This window comes from Ranitomeya imitator, chromosome 1, assembly GCF_032444005.1.
Source record: "Ranitomeya imitator isolate aRanImi1 chromosome 1, aRanImi1.pri, whole genome shotgun sequence".
In the NCBI taxonomy this organism is placed as follows: domain Eukaryota; kingdom Metazoa; phylum Chordata; class Amphibia; order Anura; family Dendrobatidae; genus Ranitomeya; species Ranitomeya imitator.
This window is the reverse complement of record NC_091282.1, coordinates 330,293,478-330,313,035: the sequence shown is the minus strand read 5'-3', so window position 1 is coordinate 330,313,035 and position 19,558 is coordinate 330,293,478. Positions and strand designations below refer to the sequence as shown.

General features: G+C 41.1%; 1 protein-coding gene across 2 annotated transcripts in view; it reads left to right on the top strand.

The window, feature by feature from the left end:
- Positions 1-19,558, top strand: part of GRK3 (G protein-coupled receptor kinase 3) — a 402,808-nt gene that overhangs the window by 369,945 nt on the left and 13,305 nt on the right. For both annotated transcript variants that reach the window (XM_069759125.1, XM_069759117.1), the window contains exons 13-16: positions 415-522; positions 14,088-14,154; positions 14,876-14,976; positions 15,820-15,886. In XM_069759125.1, the coding sequence (XP_069615226.1) occupies positions 415-522; positions 14,088-14,154; positions 14,876-14,976; positions 15,820-15,886 (343 nt within the window). The remainder of the gene's footprint in view (positions 1-414; positions 523-14,087; positions 14,155-14,875; positions 14,977-15,819; positions 15,887-19,558) is intronic.

The window sequence follows — 19,558 nt, the reverse complement described above, 5'->3', positions numbered from 1 at the left end:
CACCTGCCACTGATTGTTTGCGGCCGGCCATGTAGTATATAGCACAGCCATATATGACAACGTTGTTGCCAGGTTTCTCTTTCTAGGAACATCTGAAATTCACAATTACACTATAAATCCAAATCTCGTTAAAGGGTTGTTATTGACTTTTAGGATTGCTACTTCCTATAGGTGGCACTAGAGTTCTAGTCCTCTTCCTCTATGAAGAGAAAATTTGCACTATAAGTCCAACAAAATTTTAAGCTTCAAACTGTACTTTCCTGGGTTCATGAGAATTTGGAGATACTCTCAACTTTGGGTCTTGCAGTACAGTATCGTGATGATCAAATCATTAAAATATATATTGATATGGAGCATGTGACATTGAAAGAGGTTATAATTTAATAGACTTTGTCTTATTTTTTGTTATTCCAGAGGAACGCATGGATACATGGCGCCAGAAGTGCTACAGAAGGGTACAGCATATGACAGCAGTGCAGACTGGTTTTCCCTAGGATGTATGCTCTTCAAACTTCTGAGAGGGTAAGACATTTTTCGATGGAAAATATGCAGTGTCATAAAGCATAGATAAAAATAGGAGCATGAGAGATTCTGTTGACATGTAGACTTCTCCTTTGTTCAATCATTGGCAATGGTATCTTCATGCTGAGCTTGGCCCCAGAGTAACAATAGATTGCATTGGCCCAGTACATAGCTACTTTCTAACTGGAATTTGGATAAAATTCATAGTTTTAGTTTCATTGAGTTCCACCTATACCTTAACATGTTGATCTGGAAGAAGACAAAAAAACCAAGAGGCAAAAGCTTAATTCATCATTGTATTAGAAAAAAAATTCCTTCAATCCTGCCCTATTTCACCTACAAATAAAAAAAAATTAATTAAATGGAACCTAACATTAGGTTTTCCCAATTTAAGCTAAAGCTACCACCCTTAACTGCTCTATTACCGCAGTTCTTGATTTGCTTCTGCGACATCTAGGCAAGAGTCCCCAACTTTGGCCATACTGTTCTTCAGCAACATTCCCAGAAAAGCAGCAACCAAGATATTACTTAGTCATCCCAATGTAAACTAAAGCCACCACCTTTAACTGCTCTATTACCGTAGTCCAGAGGTCCCCAACGTTTCTGACCTTGAGAGCCACATTCAGCACTGAGAAAGGGTCGCGAGCCACATTCAGCCTTGAAAAAGGATCACGAGCCACATTCATCTCCCACCCCCTCACAATAGTAGCAAACAAAGCCCCCATTACAGGCATAATGGCAACCCATGCTTTCCCCCCCAAAAAAGCAGTATACTAAGATCCAGGGGTTTCCACAATACCCCCCATTCAGTATTCTCCTATAAAGTACTCCCAAGACACTGTCACATCCATCTTCAAACACCTCCTCTGACATTTGGTATCAACTTGTCTCCAGCATATCAAATAATCTCCAAATCACTAAGACCAGTATAAGTGCATCCACATCTGCTCTTCTATGCAGGGTTGCGCACAAAATTCACCATTTTCAGATGTGCTCTTCATACCGGTTTGCTAGACCTGGAGCTAATGCACAAAGCTGACAGACAGCCGCGAGCCACAATTCATGGGACCCCGCGCCACATGTGGCTCCCGAGCTACAGGTTGGAGACCCCTGCCGTAGTCCATGGACCTGTTTCCCTTCATATGTTTACAAATACCTTTTATGCTTCTGGCATACGGAAAGGTCTGGTCTGATGGGCGTCTTCTTTTTTTTTTTTTATTTCTCAACACTTCCTCAATCCCTGCAGCTGACCTCCTTTTGGCTTGATTGATGTGGATGATGCGTCCTATGTCATTCACAGATTGTGGCTAATCTTGTTCCTATGCAGTTGAAGTGGAGGTCTGCACAGGCGTTCCGTGTGTGGCCTTAAAGGGTGACTCAAGTAGAGCCGATACTAGTGCATGGTGTATGTATGGGACTGCGCATACGCTGGTACCCCTTGCGGTCTTACGCTTCAAACTGTGCAGGTACATGATGTGCGGTGATCTGCTCAGGACATAGGATGCTTCATCCACATCAATTAAGCCAGGAGGACAGTAGGAGCAGGGATTGAGGAAGCGCCGATGAAAGAAGAAACCGACGCCCATCAGCCCAGGCAGTGCCATATGTCATGCGAATATTAGGTATTGGCATATGCAGGGGCAGTTTGGGGCTTAGAGACAGTTCAATGGACTGTGGTAATAAATCAGTTAAGGGTGGTAGTTTTTATTTTATTTTTTTAAAAACCTGATAAGTTCCTTTTAAGTAACTTCTTGGTCATTGCTTTTTCTGGGAAGGTTGGTGAAGAACAGTATGGCCACTGATGGGGGCTGTTGCCTAGCTATTGCATAAGAAAATCAAAGAATTTTAGTTTTTGATGACTTTTAAAAATAGTCTACAGCTAACCTGATAAATGCTACTTAATGCTTCTTAAAGAAGCCTGGCCTGTAATGGTGAGCACCACAGATAAGATATATTTGCAGAATTCTGTACATTCAGGAGCGATGACACACAAGATATATAGTGCGGAGTCTTTCCAACCCTAAATTGTGTTGGAGCTGAGAGATTCACAGGTAGCCCACTGTCATGTAAAATGGCCTGTCAGCGCATTACAGGAACCAGCTCTCCAAAGTACTCAGGCAAAATCTCCCTACTTGGAAATCTATTGCCTTAGAAGAAAATAATAGCCGCTTAGGTGAAATTTCGTACTCTGAGTTCATTTGGAATGAATCGCTCTGTTCTATATCAATACAAACGTGATTATGTGGTAGGAAATAGCATTTTCCTCTGCAGCATGGTACAAAGCACAACATGGAACAAAAGCCATCATGCGGAAGGCGTACCTCTAGTGTGCTGTAATACTCGCTGAGATATGCAGAACATCACGGAGAGAGATTTTACTGCATATATCTAGAGTGGAATGAATTTGTAATGGCTGCTAATGTGGTCGTTCTGCTGTGTGGTCCAGATACAGTCATATTTTTATAGGCCATTATGTTGAAAGCGATATGGAGTTCAGAAAGTTCAGGCGCATTGTCGTCTTGTTGTTTTTGATTTAGTTTTTTTCCTGAAGTGGGAAAACGTTGCCTTTATGCTCAAATTGTTATGATATTATCTGTGTAGCATCAGAGAGACTATATATAACAGATGGCAACCATTAGAAAACCAATGCTGGTTTATTTCTTGATTTAGGATGAAATTGTATTTATTACTGATGCTGCTCTGTATAAATATGAGAATGTGGCCATTGAGTGTCCACAGCAAGGAAATGGCCTGGCTTGAATGGATTTTGTCATTGGTCTACCCCCATCTCATTATACCCCTCTGAATCTAAGTTTACACAGACTCTGTGCACACTTCATCTGAGCCTTCTGAAATCGGTGCACACAGAATGTGAGGCTTACATCAGAGGCGTACGATCCAGTACTTACCAAGATCAGGGTTCGTGGGGAAAACGGGTGATCTGTAGAACCTGAAATTTATGATGATGATGATTTATTATTATAGCGCCATTTCAATGGCGCTTTACATGTGAGGAGGGGTATACATAGTAAAAACAAGTACAATAATCATAAACAATACAAGTCAGTGACTGGAACAGGAGGAGAGAGAGCCCTGCCCGCAAGGGCTCACAGTCTACAAGGGTTGTGTGAAGATACAGTAGGTTATTCATATAAGCCTCTTCTGCTCTTTCTGGGAGTATTGGTCCAGTAGGCGGTCCTATCAGTGACTGACAGCTATTGCTGTATGCACACTTGTATAAAGAATCCTGTCAGTCACTGATAGGACCGCCGACTGGACTGAAGATCCCAGAAAGGGCAGAGGATCAAATGAATTATGCATAGGTGTACTGAATCTTCTCTGATAAAACTATATATCCGCCTATTCCAGTCCCCCCCCGGTACAACATGATGCCTGCAGACTGGACCGCATTTTGTGGCCCTTCATGGTCTACCTGAGAATGCTCACTTCTAGATGGGATTTACATACACCTTGTCCCCTTTCACACATAACAGAAGAATCAGCGAAACGCGCGTTTTGGTGGGAGACACGGCTAACTCCTGGCTTACCACTGAGGTAAAAACTATTAATATGCACTTCTGCCATTTGGTCCATTCTTTTGCTGCTAGTTCAGGATATCATTCTGTTTACATGCATGGAGGCACTTTATGATTGATTGTTAGTTTTTCCACTTGGACAGATTTTACCTGCATACTTTTCTTTGCCCCATTGCACGTCTTTTGCCTAAGGTGTATATATAGGCAAAGTAAAGGCATTTTAATAACAACAATTGCCATTTATGTAATTGAATAAAATATATTTAGGCATTTTTTGGTGCTTTTGTATGCATCATTTATGTATGGAAACATTTAGGGTTTATTTAAATGTCAAAACCTCTTGTGATCAGTGGTAGGCAGCCGTTGTTTTGCCCTGTTTTTGTTTGACATGAGGCATCCTTTTTTTACTTGTATTTATATGTTTAATAAAATGAACTTGTGATGTACACTCCTGTTCCTTTGGTTGTGTGAGAGGGTATGTTGGTTGTATCATAGCATGGAGTGTGACCTTGGTGTTTAAGGTTATTTGATGAGCTAATATGTATGTTAATCCTAACTGTGTGTAATGCACACACCATTAGGATTCGGCTCTCCACTTTAGACAGTTTTTTTTCCCCAACACTGTTCCTTGGACTACTTCATATCTTTTTTGCTTCTATAAAGTGATTTGGTTTTGCTGCCTATACATGTTTTCCTTGGTTAAAGTTCATTCTTAAGATAAATTAAGATTTTGGGGTAATATTAACCCATGAAAGCACAATTCTCCAGCTTATTGTCTGGATCCTGCGCACATCATATTCTCCTATTGGTAACTGCTTTCTTTTTTCCCTCTGTATTTATAATTTTAATTTAATACACAGACTGTATCATTTGTGCTATAGATAAAACGCGACAGCTTTGTAGCTCATTTAGGCAACTAAGAAACCTAATTTAGGAATGGCTGAGACATTTTTTTTCTCATTGATGAATGTCAGCCCAATCAGAGCTTCTTTAAACCAGAGAAAGCTCTGTAATAGAAATGGAGTCTTCTTCTGGCAGGAGGATAAATGATATTGGCATGAAGTCATAAAGTGCTTCCTTTTCCCCCCCCTCAGTAGATCAGGATAGATTAAATACAGACGTAGCCGAAGCAATTAACTGATGAGTGGTCAGCGGACTGCAAGGCCTGTTGTTCATGGAAAGATTTATGGGACTGTTCACATTTCTGTTCATCTTTGCAGACTGGGTGGACATTTTTGATTCCAGCCATGGATTAAACTCCTCAAGCCTATAGAGTGTGAAAAACTCTGAGAGAACATTTATGGCATCCTGGTTGCACCCATATGCCTTCTTTTCTACTGACTGTTTGCAAGAACTTTGAGCCCGCCATTAGTTTTGTTTTTGGTAAAAACCAACACATTGACCAATCTCTGCTGAAAAGCTGATCTAGGATCCTGATGAAAAACTGTGTTTTTTTCTTTTTCACATTGAAGAGACAAAACAGACTTATGACTGATGGCTAGGGGTAAGCCAGCGGATTGTAAGGCTGTGTTCACATTCATGTTTCTGTAATGCAGAATAATCCACACCTTTGTGTTATCAAACTGTGATTCCATTACAGAGATATTTTTGTTCCTATTTTTATGCTTATGAGTCACAAGAGCAGCAAGTTTGGCCCTGGTCTCTCTGGCCTCCCTTGATATTTCCTACTGCCACCAGCCTCCTGCCACTGACTGGACAGGTTACTCTTCTCAGTGACCTGCTTTCTCGCCTGAGATCTGGCACAAGTGACGTGTTTGCCGGGGCCATTCACAGATTGATAGTCTAGCTCTAGCAACGTCATCAGGATCTTACTGCACATGCGTGGCCACCGAGAGTGGTGAAACTTGCGTAAGATCTTGGGTGGGGGAGCAGGTCACTGAGAAGAGAGAACTGTCAGTGACAGGAGGCCGGCGAGGAGAGCATGAGATAAGTGTAAGTGTAGAGCCAAGAGCTGTGCATTTGTGGCTCATTAACATAAAAATTGGAATAGGAATTTATCTGCAATGGTATGTAGGATTGATAAAAAAAAGCAACGGATTTATTCTGCTTTATAGATGGCATCAGTTTGGGGTACGAAGACCTGCTGGCAGGCTCCTATTAATCACAGACGGCACATAGATTTCACACAGATGCCATCCGTTTTCTGTCCATGATTTTCACAGAACCATATATTTGTACAGGTAGTTTTGACTTGGATTATAAACGGACATGATTCTATGGTTTTCATTCTGCCTCATAGACTATCATGGCTGTTTGTTCCATCCATAAAAAAACACAGTACATGTACGTGGTTCACAGATGTCTGAATGAAACTTTATAGTGATGTTGATTTTTTTTTTTTTTTTTTTGTAGAAGGGCCTGCCGAAATCCATGTGTCTGCTCCAAAACTCTACCATTCATATTGGAGAAACTACTTTTCAGTCATAGAAATATCTGGTCTGAATATGCGTGATGTGAATTCACCCTTAAGGCCCCGTCACACATAGCGACGCTTAAGCGATCCCGACAACGATACGACCTGTCAGGGATCGTTGCTGCGTCGCTATGTGGTCGCTGGTGAGATGTCACACAGTGCGATCTCCCCAACGACGCAGCAGCGATGCGGCGAACTGTAGTGACCTGTAGAACGATGCTATTTCATGATGATTCAATGGGACGTCCTGTCAACGAGGTCGTTGGTAAGGTGTCAAACACAGCGATGTGTGCTGCCCAGCGGGACCTCAACGATCAAAAAATGGTCCAGGCCATTCCGACACGACCAGCGATCTCACAGCAGGGGCCTGATCGCTGCTACGTGTCACACATAGCGAGATCGCTACTGAGATCGCTGTTGCGTCACAAAACTTGTGACTCAGCAGCGATCTCGCTAGCGATCTCGCTATGTGTGACGGGGGCTTAAGGCACCCCTTTCTATCAGTTGTTGAGATTGAGGGATAATAGTAGAATAAATTATTATTTCCAGAAACTGCATTCAATGTACCACATACTGTACCACACAGTGAAACCAAACTCTGTGTAGCTGTACAGAACTATATGCAACAGCAAAGTACAATATCTATGTTGGGTGGTGACGCGCGTTGTACAGGCCTTTCTCTGGCTGCAGCAGTCTTTAGTAACACGATTTTGTGTTCATTTCACTGATTTATTGCCTTCAACAGACAAATGACAAATAAAATCTTCTTTTTGGCATCCACCCCATGTGTTAATGAAGGCCCAGGCACAGTCTTTTGAGAAGCTGTGATCTGTAGGATGTCAGGTCTTCTGTGAACATCCCAGTATTAAACAATCTGTCTAGATATGGTTAATGCCCGTCAGGTTGAGGCAGCCCCTTGTTTGTTTCCACCTGAATTGAATGAACACGCGAGCACCACGTCAACCTCAGACCGCTATTGAGCAAATGCATTGTCGTTCACGCCTGAGCAACCACAAGGAGTGTGTCCTAAAGGGCAGGACTCCCCTACAGCAATTGTCTGTGCTAGTCATGTGTGGATTCTCCTGCTCATTCCCAGTGCTGCTGTTTGCTTAAAAAGAAAATCTGAATGTGCTGCTATGATTGAAACCTCACAAAGCCATTCTCACATGCAGTACTTCACTATCTCTTGGAATTTTGCTGGTAACATTAGATTTTTTTTTAATAATACCTTGTTCTATATCATGGCTAAAACACCATGAATGAGAAATTCTGCTATTATTCATGTTCTCATTCACTTTATGCAGTTAATAGCCCTCTGTGTCTGTACTGCTACATACTTAGGCAGTTAACTGGTTCATGCAGCTTTACATGAACACCCGAGCCTTACACTATGGCCGGTCCGAATAACTAAAGCAATTGTTACCATCCACCTCTCGTGTCTCCCCTTTTCCTCATAGTTTGTAAGCTTGCGAGCAGGGCCCTCATTCCTCCTGGTATCTGTTTTGAACTGTATTTCTGTTATGCTGTAATGTCTATTGTCTGTACAAGTCCCCTCTATAATTTGTAAAGCGCTGCGGAATATGTTGGCGCTATATAAATAAAAATTATTATTATTCTACACCATGTTCTTTCATGGGCCATTGTCGTATCGGCAGAATATACTGAAGCACTCGTAGTGGCAAAGATACACCTGATGTTCCCTGGTCCCCGGCCCTGTGTGCCACAAAGTTAAAGGGGCATTCTCAAATTTGGAAGTTATCCCCTATTTATAGGCTAGGGGTTAGATTCCCAATTTCTGGGGCACCGACATCTGGGACCCATACAGGTCCTAAAAACTGTGACTTATGGAAGTGCCAAAGACCCGCCAAATTCTGCAGTTGGCTATTTCTGGCAGTCCAATTAAAAAATAATGTAACTGCTTCTTTCAAACGGGGCTTGTGCTGGTTCTCGGGAGAAGATCCAATTAATCCAGTCAGCCAATGCTTCAAGCATTTAGGAGAAAGTGGTGGCTTAGTTGAAATGAGCATACAGACAGCCCTCCTTGCACATATCAATGATGATGTGCCAATTTTTGGGCCATTTATTGAACATTGTTGTTTAAGTAGTTGCCATAATTGATTGTCTTTTTTTTCTGCCCGATTAGCAAGTGCAGACAATTCACAATCCTTTTCTTCCATGTTGACCTCTATAAAATATTCAGAATAAAATTTAGCGTTGTAAGCACGCTTTTGTGTAATTTTCAGTGTTCAGTAGCAGATTAGATAACATTGTGGTATATCAGTAGATCACAATAAAGGGCATAACTGAAATATAACTGTAGCTTGACCTTTTCTTTTGATAATCAAATGATTTTAAATAATATGAAAAGTAATAATGTTTTATTGTGACATTTGTAGTTCACTCACAAGTACCAAACGTGGGCCTGAAACAGAGTCCCCACCAAAAATGCATGTGAATTTATATAAATATCTAAAAATGAGAAAGAGGCAGCACTCCAATACCGGTTACAGTACAAAAGAGGACTTTAATAGCCCATGGCGTGGCAACGTTTCAGCCACTGTGAGCTTTTCTCAAGCAATGCTAGGAGTGTACATTCAAATAATTAAAGGGGAGTTACAATTACATGTTGTTAGCATATCAAGTGAACGATATTGTATTAATTCATTATATAAATATTATATTAAAGTGCATAGTAGTGACTTAATATCCCAAAGTGACAGTGCAAAATTATAATTATCAATAGATACAGTGAAGCGGACATACATAACTTTTCATTTAATTAATATGGATTGCAACATGTGTTTAAATTTACGGGCTCATCCAGTTGTAGCGTGTTGTGGGGTATAGAGTATTTCCTCACATGCCGATCTTCGCCCTATAATAAGTGAAAATTATTACAAAGTAATAATCAAAAAAAGGGCGCACTTGGTCCAGTAGCCAAGATGGTGGATGCGACTCCGGACATGCACTGCGCCTGCGTGAGGATACTTTGACCTGAATGGCCTCTGCTGGGTTATTGGGCTATGATACACGTGACATGCACAATGGATGTACTAGGACACCAAGATCGGCGTGTGAGGAAATACTCTATACCCCACAACACGCTACAACTGGGTGAGCCCCTAAATATAAACACATGTTGCGATCTATATAAATGAAATGTTATGTATGTCCACTTCACTGTCTGTCTATTGATAATTATAATTTTGCACTGTCACTTTGGAATATTAAGTCACTACTATGCACTTTAATATAATATTTGTATAATGAATTAATAAAATATCTTTCACTTGATATGTTATTAACATGTACTGTATTTTCTGGCGTATAAGACTACTTTTTAACCCTTGAAAATCTTCTCAAAAGTCGGGTATCGTCTTATACGCCAGGTGTCGTCTTATAGGGCAGGTGCGGAGTAATCTGCGGTCGCCGCATATTTTGGGTGGAGCGACCCCAATGATGAGGTGAGGGGGCGCCTCACCGGGAAGGTGTAAGTGAAGCAGAGGCAGAGAAGGAGATAATAGGATACAACGGTGAGCCAGATTAGTGAAAGAGGAGTGTTTTTCTAGGCACAGCACCGCTCTCTCTCTCTTTTTTGCATACCCCTGGCATCCCAGACGCTGACAGTTTGCTTCACTTACAGCTTCCTGGTGAGGCGCTCCCTCACCTTGTCATCGGGACCACTCCCCCCCACTATATACATCGACCGCAGATTGCTTCGCACCCACCCTATAAGACGACACCCGGCATATAAGACAACCCCCGACTTTTGAGAAGATTTTATATTTTAACTGGAAAAGTTGGGGGTCGTCTTATACGCCCAGTCGTCTTATACGCCGGAAAATACGGTAATTGTAACAACCCTTTAAATACTTGAATGTACACTGGAGTGTGTCTGCAGTTCCTGCAAGATGAAGGCATTGAAGCTATGGACTGGCCCGCCCTTTCTATTCCATTTACTCCGTCTTGGAGAATTTGGAAATCGCCGGTGGTAAGAAATCTAATGATCTTACAACTGAGACTGACTTTCACTGCATGTGTACAATATTGGATGTTGGAGATACCGGCGGGTCATACTCATTTTATTTAACAGATCTCACTGGCTGACACTACCCATGTACATAGTTTTGTGCTTTTTGTGGCCATATTTATCTTTTATTCTATTTTCTTTTTCCAGCGCGAATATATTTTTTCCTTTATTTCATAACTTGCGACAATTCTTGTGGTGATTGTTTTATTCGCTGCAGGAAATAGCTTTTCTTGACACCTCGTGCCACTTTCATATTTTATCTATTGTCTAGCACACCACACTTTTTAGTAGGCAGCGGTGTCATTTTTACTACAAAAGAATGGGCTACTTGTGGACTGATAGAAAAGATCGCATTTTAAACATTCAAAGGTTTTGTTAACCTATCATATCAACCTACGACCCCGAAATCGAATAAGGAGGATATTACTTTTATTAAGGAATCATTCAAATCATTGGAGCAACTACTAATTAAAGGCATGCGCGATATGTGGGAAGCTGCTACTTTAGAAAGGTATATAGCTTCTGATTGTATTCCTGAAGGCCCCAGAGTATAGAAGGCCCTCTCAGGAGACATTGGAGACCCCGATACACTGTCTCAGTGGAACACTATGTTCAGATCTTTTTCTCAGCAGGCAGTAGAATTTATTATTGAAAAAAAGGAAAAAACAACTGGTGGAGCGCAAACAAAGTATCTCTAAACTGTTTGAGACCATCAGACCTTAATAAAAACCTCCTGAAATTATTACGATATCTACCAGCAACTGAGACTATATCTGAAAATTGTTGTGGTCAGAATTGCCCTATCCCAATTACCGTACATATTGCTTATTAGCATCATTTAGCAAGTGATTGCTGTTTACAGTGAAACAAACAAGAACAATGTAAATAGCTTAACACCACTAATATAACAAGTGCTTTCTCTAAATTCATTATACAAAGACCTTTTTAATAACTACTGCAGGGTAAGAATTAGGCTGCGTTCACACATTGCAGTCATGTCATTTTTTTTTCTTTTTGCTGTGATAATGGCAAGAAACTGAAAAAACAAGAGCACACATTTGCAAATCAGGAGTTATCTAAAATATACCTGATGTGATAATAAAGGGCTTCGTTAGTTATTAATATTAAGGTGTGCCTATGATAAAAACATCAAATACTTGGACTGGCTAGGGTTTTTTTTGACTTTTATGTTGATTTTATTTTACAAATATAAGTCAAGAGAGCTGATGTCATAGACAGCACTGTATACAGTCGTCAATGAGTTCAGCAGCGCATGCTTTCTGCAAGGGCAGAGTCTAGGTATACCAACCTATTTTGGCTAGACCCTTCTCTTCCTTGCACTTTTTTTGGACTCCTTTTGCCTCAGTAAAGCAAGCACTATGATTAAGGATTTTAAATATATGCACATGCACCTTACAAGTTAAAGCAGTTGATTTACCTAGCATTGAATCCTGAAGTGGGGAGTCCTAGGCTATGATATTTGTTGATATTTTTGGTCATTCTTTGCACATGATAATGACTCTAAACAGATTAACGTGTCACTTTTTTTGTTTAACCTGGTTGGATTTTGATATCATTATATTTTTTATAAATATGAATAAAAAAAAATATATATTTTCTGCAGTGAATCCTCTTTTCCCTAAACAAATTTATATTTAGGGTTGTGTTGTTATCCTATTGCAATTTAGAGGAATTTCTTGACTCAAAAAAGTTAAGACTGTGTCTCAAAAAATAAAGCAAATCTAGTAGGTTCTGCATGTAGTATCATTCTGAAAATGTCCTCCTTATTACGTAAAACATGTTACATGGGATTTTGTTACAAGGGATTTTGTCTCCTGCAAGAATTGTAATTTAAACATTTATTTGTCAGTTCTTCAGTAGTGACGCTAAGGATTCTTCCGATATCAGCCTTTCTTTGAATATATTCGTTTTTGTGGGTAACGATTACATAGACTTTCATGGTTATACTGACCTTGTATGATGTCCTTCATCGAAGCCAACAGGAGAAAGCTTCTACTGCCCTCTAGTGCACAACTTGGCTAAAGAACTGTCTGACATACTACATTTTCTTTAAATAAATAAATAAATGATTCCGTATGGATAGAAATGCAGACTGGGAGGTACACCTACAACTATTCTGTTCCCAATCATACATGGCCATTGACTGTACCAGGCTCTGTGTATGCTGCTCTTAGGCTACGTTCACATTAGCGTTGCGCCGCCCTGCGTCGGCGACGCAACGCGCGACGCATGTTAAAACGCGCGCAAACGCGCGCAAAAACGCGCGCGTTTTGCGACGCGTGCGTCGTTTTTGACAAAAATCGGACGCACAGAAAATGCAACTTGTTGCATTTTCTTGCGTCCGACGCTAGCGTCGGAAACGACGCACGTGGCGAAAAACGCCACCCAAAAAACGCACGCGTCCCCTATGTTAAACATAGGGGCGCGTCGCCGCTGCGTCGCCGACGCAACAGCGGCGCAACGCTAATGTGAACGTAGCCTTACACAGGGACTCTTGTAAATACTGGATTTCATTATCATAAAATGTGGTATAGCTTGATCAAATTGTACATTCCATTACTGCAACCTTTTAACAATTAAGGATGTGTTCACACTGTACGTCAAACTGTCCAAACCGCACCACTGAGGAGAATAGGCTGACTTCCTAATTGATTGTAGATAAAAGCCATTTTATTGTGAATGTCCACTTGGTTATGCAGCTTATCGGTAGCTTACTGTACAATATAGATAAAATGCCTGCATGGGCAAACACATGGCAGATGGTGTCTAATGATGATAAATGTGGTGTAGATATTATTATTTATTGTTATAGCGCCCTTTATTCCATGGCGCTTTACATGTGAAGAGGGGTATACATAATAAAAACAAGTACAATAATCTTAATCAATACAAGTCACAACTGGTACAGGAGGACCCTGCCCGCGAGGGCTCACAATCTACAAGGGATGGGTGAGAATACAGTAGGCGAGGATAGAGCTGGTCATGCAGCGGTTTGGTCGATATGTATATATTTATTGTACAAGTAAATGTCTGGCCTAAAGGACTGGCACATGACTTATTCCTTCCACAGACCTTACAAAGGGCCGGCGAGCACTCATTTCATGTGGAGGAAAGGTGATTCCAGCAGCTAAATAGGAAAGGCTTCTTTACAGTTAGTGCAGTCAGACTGTGGAATGCCGACCACAAGATGTCACATTCTCATTGCACTTCCAGACTGGTGTATACTGATCTTCAAAGTGCTATTTTGTAATGCCGCATCATCGGGTTGGGTCATAAAGGAATTGGCTGGCTTTATTTCTGAAGGGTTACACAGCCATATAATTGGTTGGGGGGCGTATTAAGTTTTTGACAGGTTCCCTTCAATCCCAGTTTTAGTACTCCTATCTCCTGGTTTTCTTACCCAGGACACTTTTGCATGTTTTTGTTATCCAAAACTGATAGAGGATCCTAAAAATAAATGTTATTATCCAGCTGCAGCTATTGAAGTTATTTTCCGGTTTGTGTTGCACAGAAAACATGAATGTTTTTTTTTTTTCTTCTGCAGCCACAGCCCGTTCAGACAGCATAAAACCAAAGACAAACATGAGATCGACAGGATGACACTCACAATGGTAAGAACAGTTTTTCCATAAGATTCCGAACTATGTCCTTGTTTAATATGCATGTCAACTGTGCAGACAAGACATGTCCCCATAAAACCCTTTCCCAAATATATACACACACACGTTAGTGATGGAATAAAAATGGCCGTGAGGTTTTATTTGGGTTACATAATTAATAAATAACCAATAAATAATGTTCCATATATTAAAATTCCAATAAATTCCAAACTTCCAGTAAAAACCAAATCCACCCATAACTGAGTGATTTTACCCCACGAACAAAACCATACGACAACTGATAACAAATAAATAAAGGGAGGGAGGGTGGGCTCTTCTTTCTTCGCGCACCCGCAGACTGAGGTGACAACAGCTTGACACGGGGTTATATCTCGGAAAAAATACCGCCAAAACCGTTAACAGCCAATCAAAATTTGGCAAAAAAGGCGCACAAAAACTGGTCAGAACCGGCTAGTCTATTTTTAGCTCACCGGTTACCATTACCTCAAGATCTTCTCCCCAGTAACATACGAAGCATAAAGTGGGGGTTAGGGTATATGTGGACATGAGACCCCCGCCATATTTCTGTGTGTTTCAGCGGGGGGGACTTACATTAACTCTTCCATCGCTGTGTGGAGGGGCTTAATAGGATCAAATATGACTGTCTGTTTCTCTCTTTCCTTTGTAATGTCTTTTAAATGTATATGATATCGCTTTTCTTAAACATGTCAAGAATGTGGAGCTGCCAGACTCATTTACTCCAGAACTGAAGTCCCTCTTGGAAGGCCTTCTTCAAAGAGATGTGAGCAAGAGACTTGGCTGCCAGGGAGGAAGGTCAGTATTGCACTAAAATCTAGGATTGCAGTCTTGGCCAACATCACTGCTCTCTCTGTGTGTGTATATATATATGTATATATATGTGTATATATATATATATATATATATATATATATATATATATATATATATATATATATATATATATATATATAAATTAGTATCGGAGCCTACCAGAATTGCAGACTTGGCCAACATCACGGCTCTCTGTGTATATATGTATGTAGTAGCCTAAAGTTCTGCAACATGCAAATATTACATTACCCTCAGTCACAAATTTATATAACCCTAAACTGGGTAGTTTGTTAAATGAATGAAGAGATGCTGTCTTTGTCTGCACATAGTAAATCAAGTGTATTGTTCCAACCACTGATCATACAAGAGGGTGAAGGGCCCACTCATGCACAGCAGCCCACCGGGAAATTCACAGACTCACCTGTGGGCCAGTCCGAGCCTGTATTTTTCTTCCAATCTGCAGCGTGCACACGTGCATTTTCTAACATTTTATGCTGGAAGATGGTTGCTGCTTAGAGAAATAAGGGATGTGTCAAAGTATAAGTGGGCTGTTTTAAAGCTTTTGAAATCATCATCTTTCATTCTGTATTTGAGTCATCAGATCCTTGCAGACATTTTCTAAAGGATGAGTAACTAATACGGTCTATTAGCTCCACAGTAAAGTGGATACTTAATTGTTTAGACAAGGAGAAATCGTTCTGCTTTGTTTTGTTTTTTTTTAAGCTGAAGCAAAGCGTTTTTGATTACAGTAAAAAAAAAAAAAAAAAAAGACATGAAAATGGAGAACCCTCATTATATCATATTAACGTTACTTTCTCCTTGTAGCGCGCTGGAGGTTAAGGAGCATCCGTTCTTTAAAGGCATTGACTGGCAACAGGTGTATATGCAAAAGGTAACACAGCCTACGAAGAGTAGCACTTTATTTATATGGAATGACATTGCCCATCCACTTTACAGAACTGTCCTTTCTCTATGCGGAGAGTCAAGCATGCTACAGCCAGGTTGCTCAGGCAAAGGTTTATCTATCTGCATGACAGAAGGATAGAGTGGTTTAATTTAAGCCGCATGATTCACTATCTCCCAAGGCATCACCTACCTGGGCAGAGTTTTGAGGCCACATACATATTAGGTTGTCTGCGGAAATCGACCAATGTCCGCCAAAATTTATATGAGGGCCTTTACACTTGTGTGATACCATGTATGGTCACCATTAGAAATTGGTGAACCATAACAGTAAAGTTTGGGTTCGGCACCCCAAACATCAAGTTTTTCCCATCTGCATGACAGTGCGATAAACACCGGTGACTTTGATCGGCGGTGAGATTATTACCGCCGGTCAGAGTGCTGCGGTGAGCCAGTAGCTGTGACCGGTGGTGAAAAGTGTACTGCCGGTCACAGGCGTCAGCTGACGAGAGAGTACTACTTCCATCAGCCTACACCTGTTGCTGTTATCAGCGAGAGCAGGCACCGCTAATAGGAGTAGTCATCAACTACAAATAAATACATTAAAAAAATGACTGAGTCTATTGAGAACCAGTGCTAGCAAAGCTGCAGGCTGCAACCTTCAGCTGTCAGTTTTATCATGGCTGGGTATCAAGAATAGAGGGGTCCCACTCCGTTTTTTTTTTTATTATTATTATTATTTAAAAAAAACAGCATGGGGTTCCCCCTGTTTTTGACAACCAGCCAATCTAAAGCAGGCATCTGAGGGCTGGTATTCTCCGTCTGGTAAGGAGCCGTGGATATTGCCCCCCTCACTGCCGGTCATTGAAGCTGCATTCCTACACTTCACTGTGAGCCGGGACAATGAACTGGGATGAGATCGAAGAAGTCATCGTGAGAATAAAGTGTGGGAAAGCCGTTTCAGTGACTGGCGGTGAACTCTGACATCACCGCTAGTCACTGAAGCTGCTCCCACAGCACGTCATTCTCCTTTGGTTTTCATCCTGGACAGTCACATCATGGTACCATCCATGCTGTAAACCACATAACACAGACATCTGTAATGGCGTGGGGCACCTTCACTTCGGACAGGTGAGAGATATGGTTGTTTATTTTTCTTTTTTACTGGGGACAAGGGCTTCAATGGAATGGGTATAAGGCTAGTATAACTTTATTTTTAAACAAATTTGTAAAACAGTATGGATTTTTATTTCAAATAAAGGAAGTTCTTATGAGTGTTTTTATTTACAATGTCACTATGGGGTTAATAATGGAGAGGTGGCTTATAGACGACTCTCCATTACGAAGTCCTGGGCTTGATTTCACTTGACAATACAAAAGGTGACATCAACTCCACAAATATTACCCTACTTGCCGCTGCCACAGGGCAAGTGGGAAGTGCCAGGGAAAGCACCAGAAAAATGGAGTGGAGACCCCTCTATTCATAATAACCAGCCATGATGAAGCTGACAGCCGGTTATCAAAAATAGAACAGACCCCGCATCATTTTTTTTATTCATAGTGCAGGCACTGGCTGATGAATACTCCCATCAGCGACGCCTGCTCTCACTGTTATCAGCGGCAGCAGGCGTAGGCTGATGGGAATAGTACTCACATCAGCTGACGCCTCTGGTACCAGTGGTAAAGTTTTTACTGCTGGTCACAGCATCCTGCTTATGCTGTCATCTGACAGCGTGGAAATTGCAGCTCTCTGGCAGTAATGATCTTACCGCCAATCAGAGGCAGTGTTTGCTTCTCTGTCATGCAGATGACAGCGTTGCAAACAACTTATGTTTGGATCCCAATTCATCTGAATGGGGTCAGGGTTTGGGTACCGTTCTGGTTTCTGAACCAACCTTTTTTTTTTTAAATGTCCGGCCGAACCCGCTGGACCCAATCATCCAGGGCTCGTCCATCACTGCTCAACATTTATTCATCCTCATTGTGATGGAACCTTGCAGAGTTCCCTTAAAAAATGACTGCATCCTAAAGAAAATAAAAGGGGGGTCAATGTTTCAGAAAATTACATATTATTGAATGGTGTACCTTTTTTGCCATGTATTTTGTTTAGGGACCACTGTAAACAAGTTCTATTAAATGCTTATGTGACGAAACGGGGTCCGTGGGTGCTCTCGTCCGCTGGCCCGGCTGTCTTTAGCAAGACTGCATGGATCACGGCTCATACCATTGAACGCCCGCTCTATCTCCCAGTGGGCAATACACTACACAGACAACACAGGGTTAAGGTAAAACAGTGTGGCAATACTTTATTGAACCACAGCACACAATAGCAAACAGAACAATCCCAACATGGCTGGAATTGCTTGATTACATGGGCGCATATAAAAGATCACTGCGTCTCCACGTATTTCCAGTATGACATGATTTCAGAGCTCCCAGGGTCGCTACTCCATCTGTGGATGCACGCACAGAGAAGGGCTAACGACAAGCATAGGGAGATGACCAAGAACTGTCCATAGAGTCCATACAAGGTCCAAAGCCAGTTGACACGAGAGTCACCACCTGGCTTATCTGACCATCTCCATGGAACCAGGCGACCAGCTGGTCCCAAACTTGGCTTTCTCCAAACATATCCCTGGTTCCATGGAGATGGTCACTGGATCAGATCTGTGTCCTTCCAACCGGAGCCGAAAACCCCTAGGTTGTTTCCTATAGAATCATAGATCAGTGTCCCTCGTGATGGTGCCATGATGAATTGGCTGCAGTCCGTTCTCTTGTCTGTTGAAGTGGTTTGCAGAATGTCTGGCTGGTAGCTCTGTGTTACTTCAGTCTCCCCCAGGATGTGATCTCTGAGTCGTTTTATACCCAAGGCATGTAAGCTATTTTTAGAATTACCCAGTGTCCTTTAGTTCAACATCAAGATATGGCAAACAATGGTGATGAGATTACGTAGTACTACTTGACCATTCAATCTATTTGCACAGTCTTTCCTTCTCTGCTTTAGAAGTCACCAAGCTAGTTCTGGAGTTCAATGCACAATTAGCATAGCCGCACACATCAATAAACAAAGATAAACAAACACTATGTACAAGTCACTATTACACACTTACACTGTATGTTAAATGGTATCAGTTTGCAAGTCTGTCTTGAACCACCAGACATAAACACTTAAATGCACAAGCCAATATACAGATGAAAAGTCAGTTCTTATTGGTTTGCAAAAACGTAGCTGTCAGGGTAATTAAGATACAATCTGGTTTCTTCACAGCTTACTATTCTGTTGACAAATTTTAGAAAACTAAGACCAAACATACGTTGGAATAATTCTAGTCTTCACACAGAAATTACCCAGAACACCAGAAATACATGAATTAACTGAGATGCTGTAAAGTGATCACACACCAGAAATGTTGGTATGATGATTATTTAAGCAGTGTAATTATGATTCCCCCTCTGTCCCGCAAGTTGTTCTTCAGTTAACTTCATTATTGTGTATAATGCAATGTAATTTTGATTTTGCATTATATTCCTGAACCAAATGACTTGGCTGCCATTGCATTATTTTCCAGAAATAGATAACGGCACACTGTTGCAAAATTGATAAAAATATGGAAGTAGATGATGGCTGGAATTATAAAAGTTGTAATTGTAAGTTGTGATG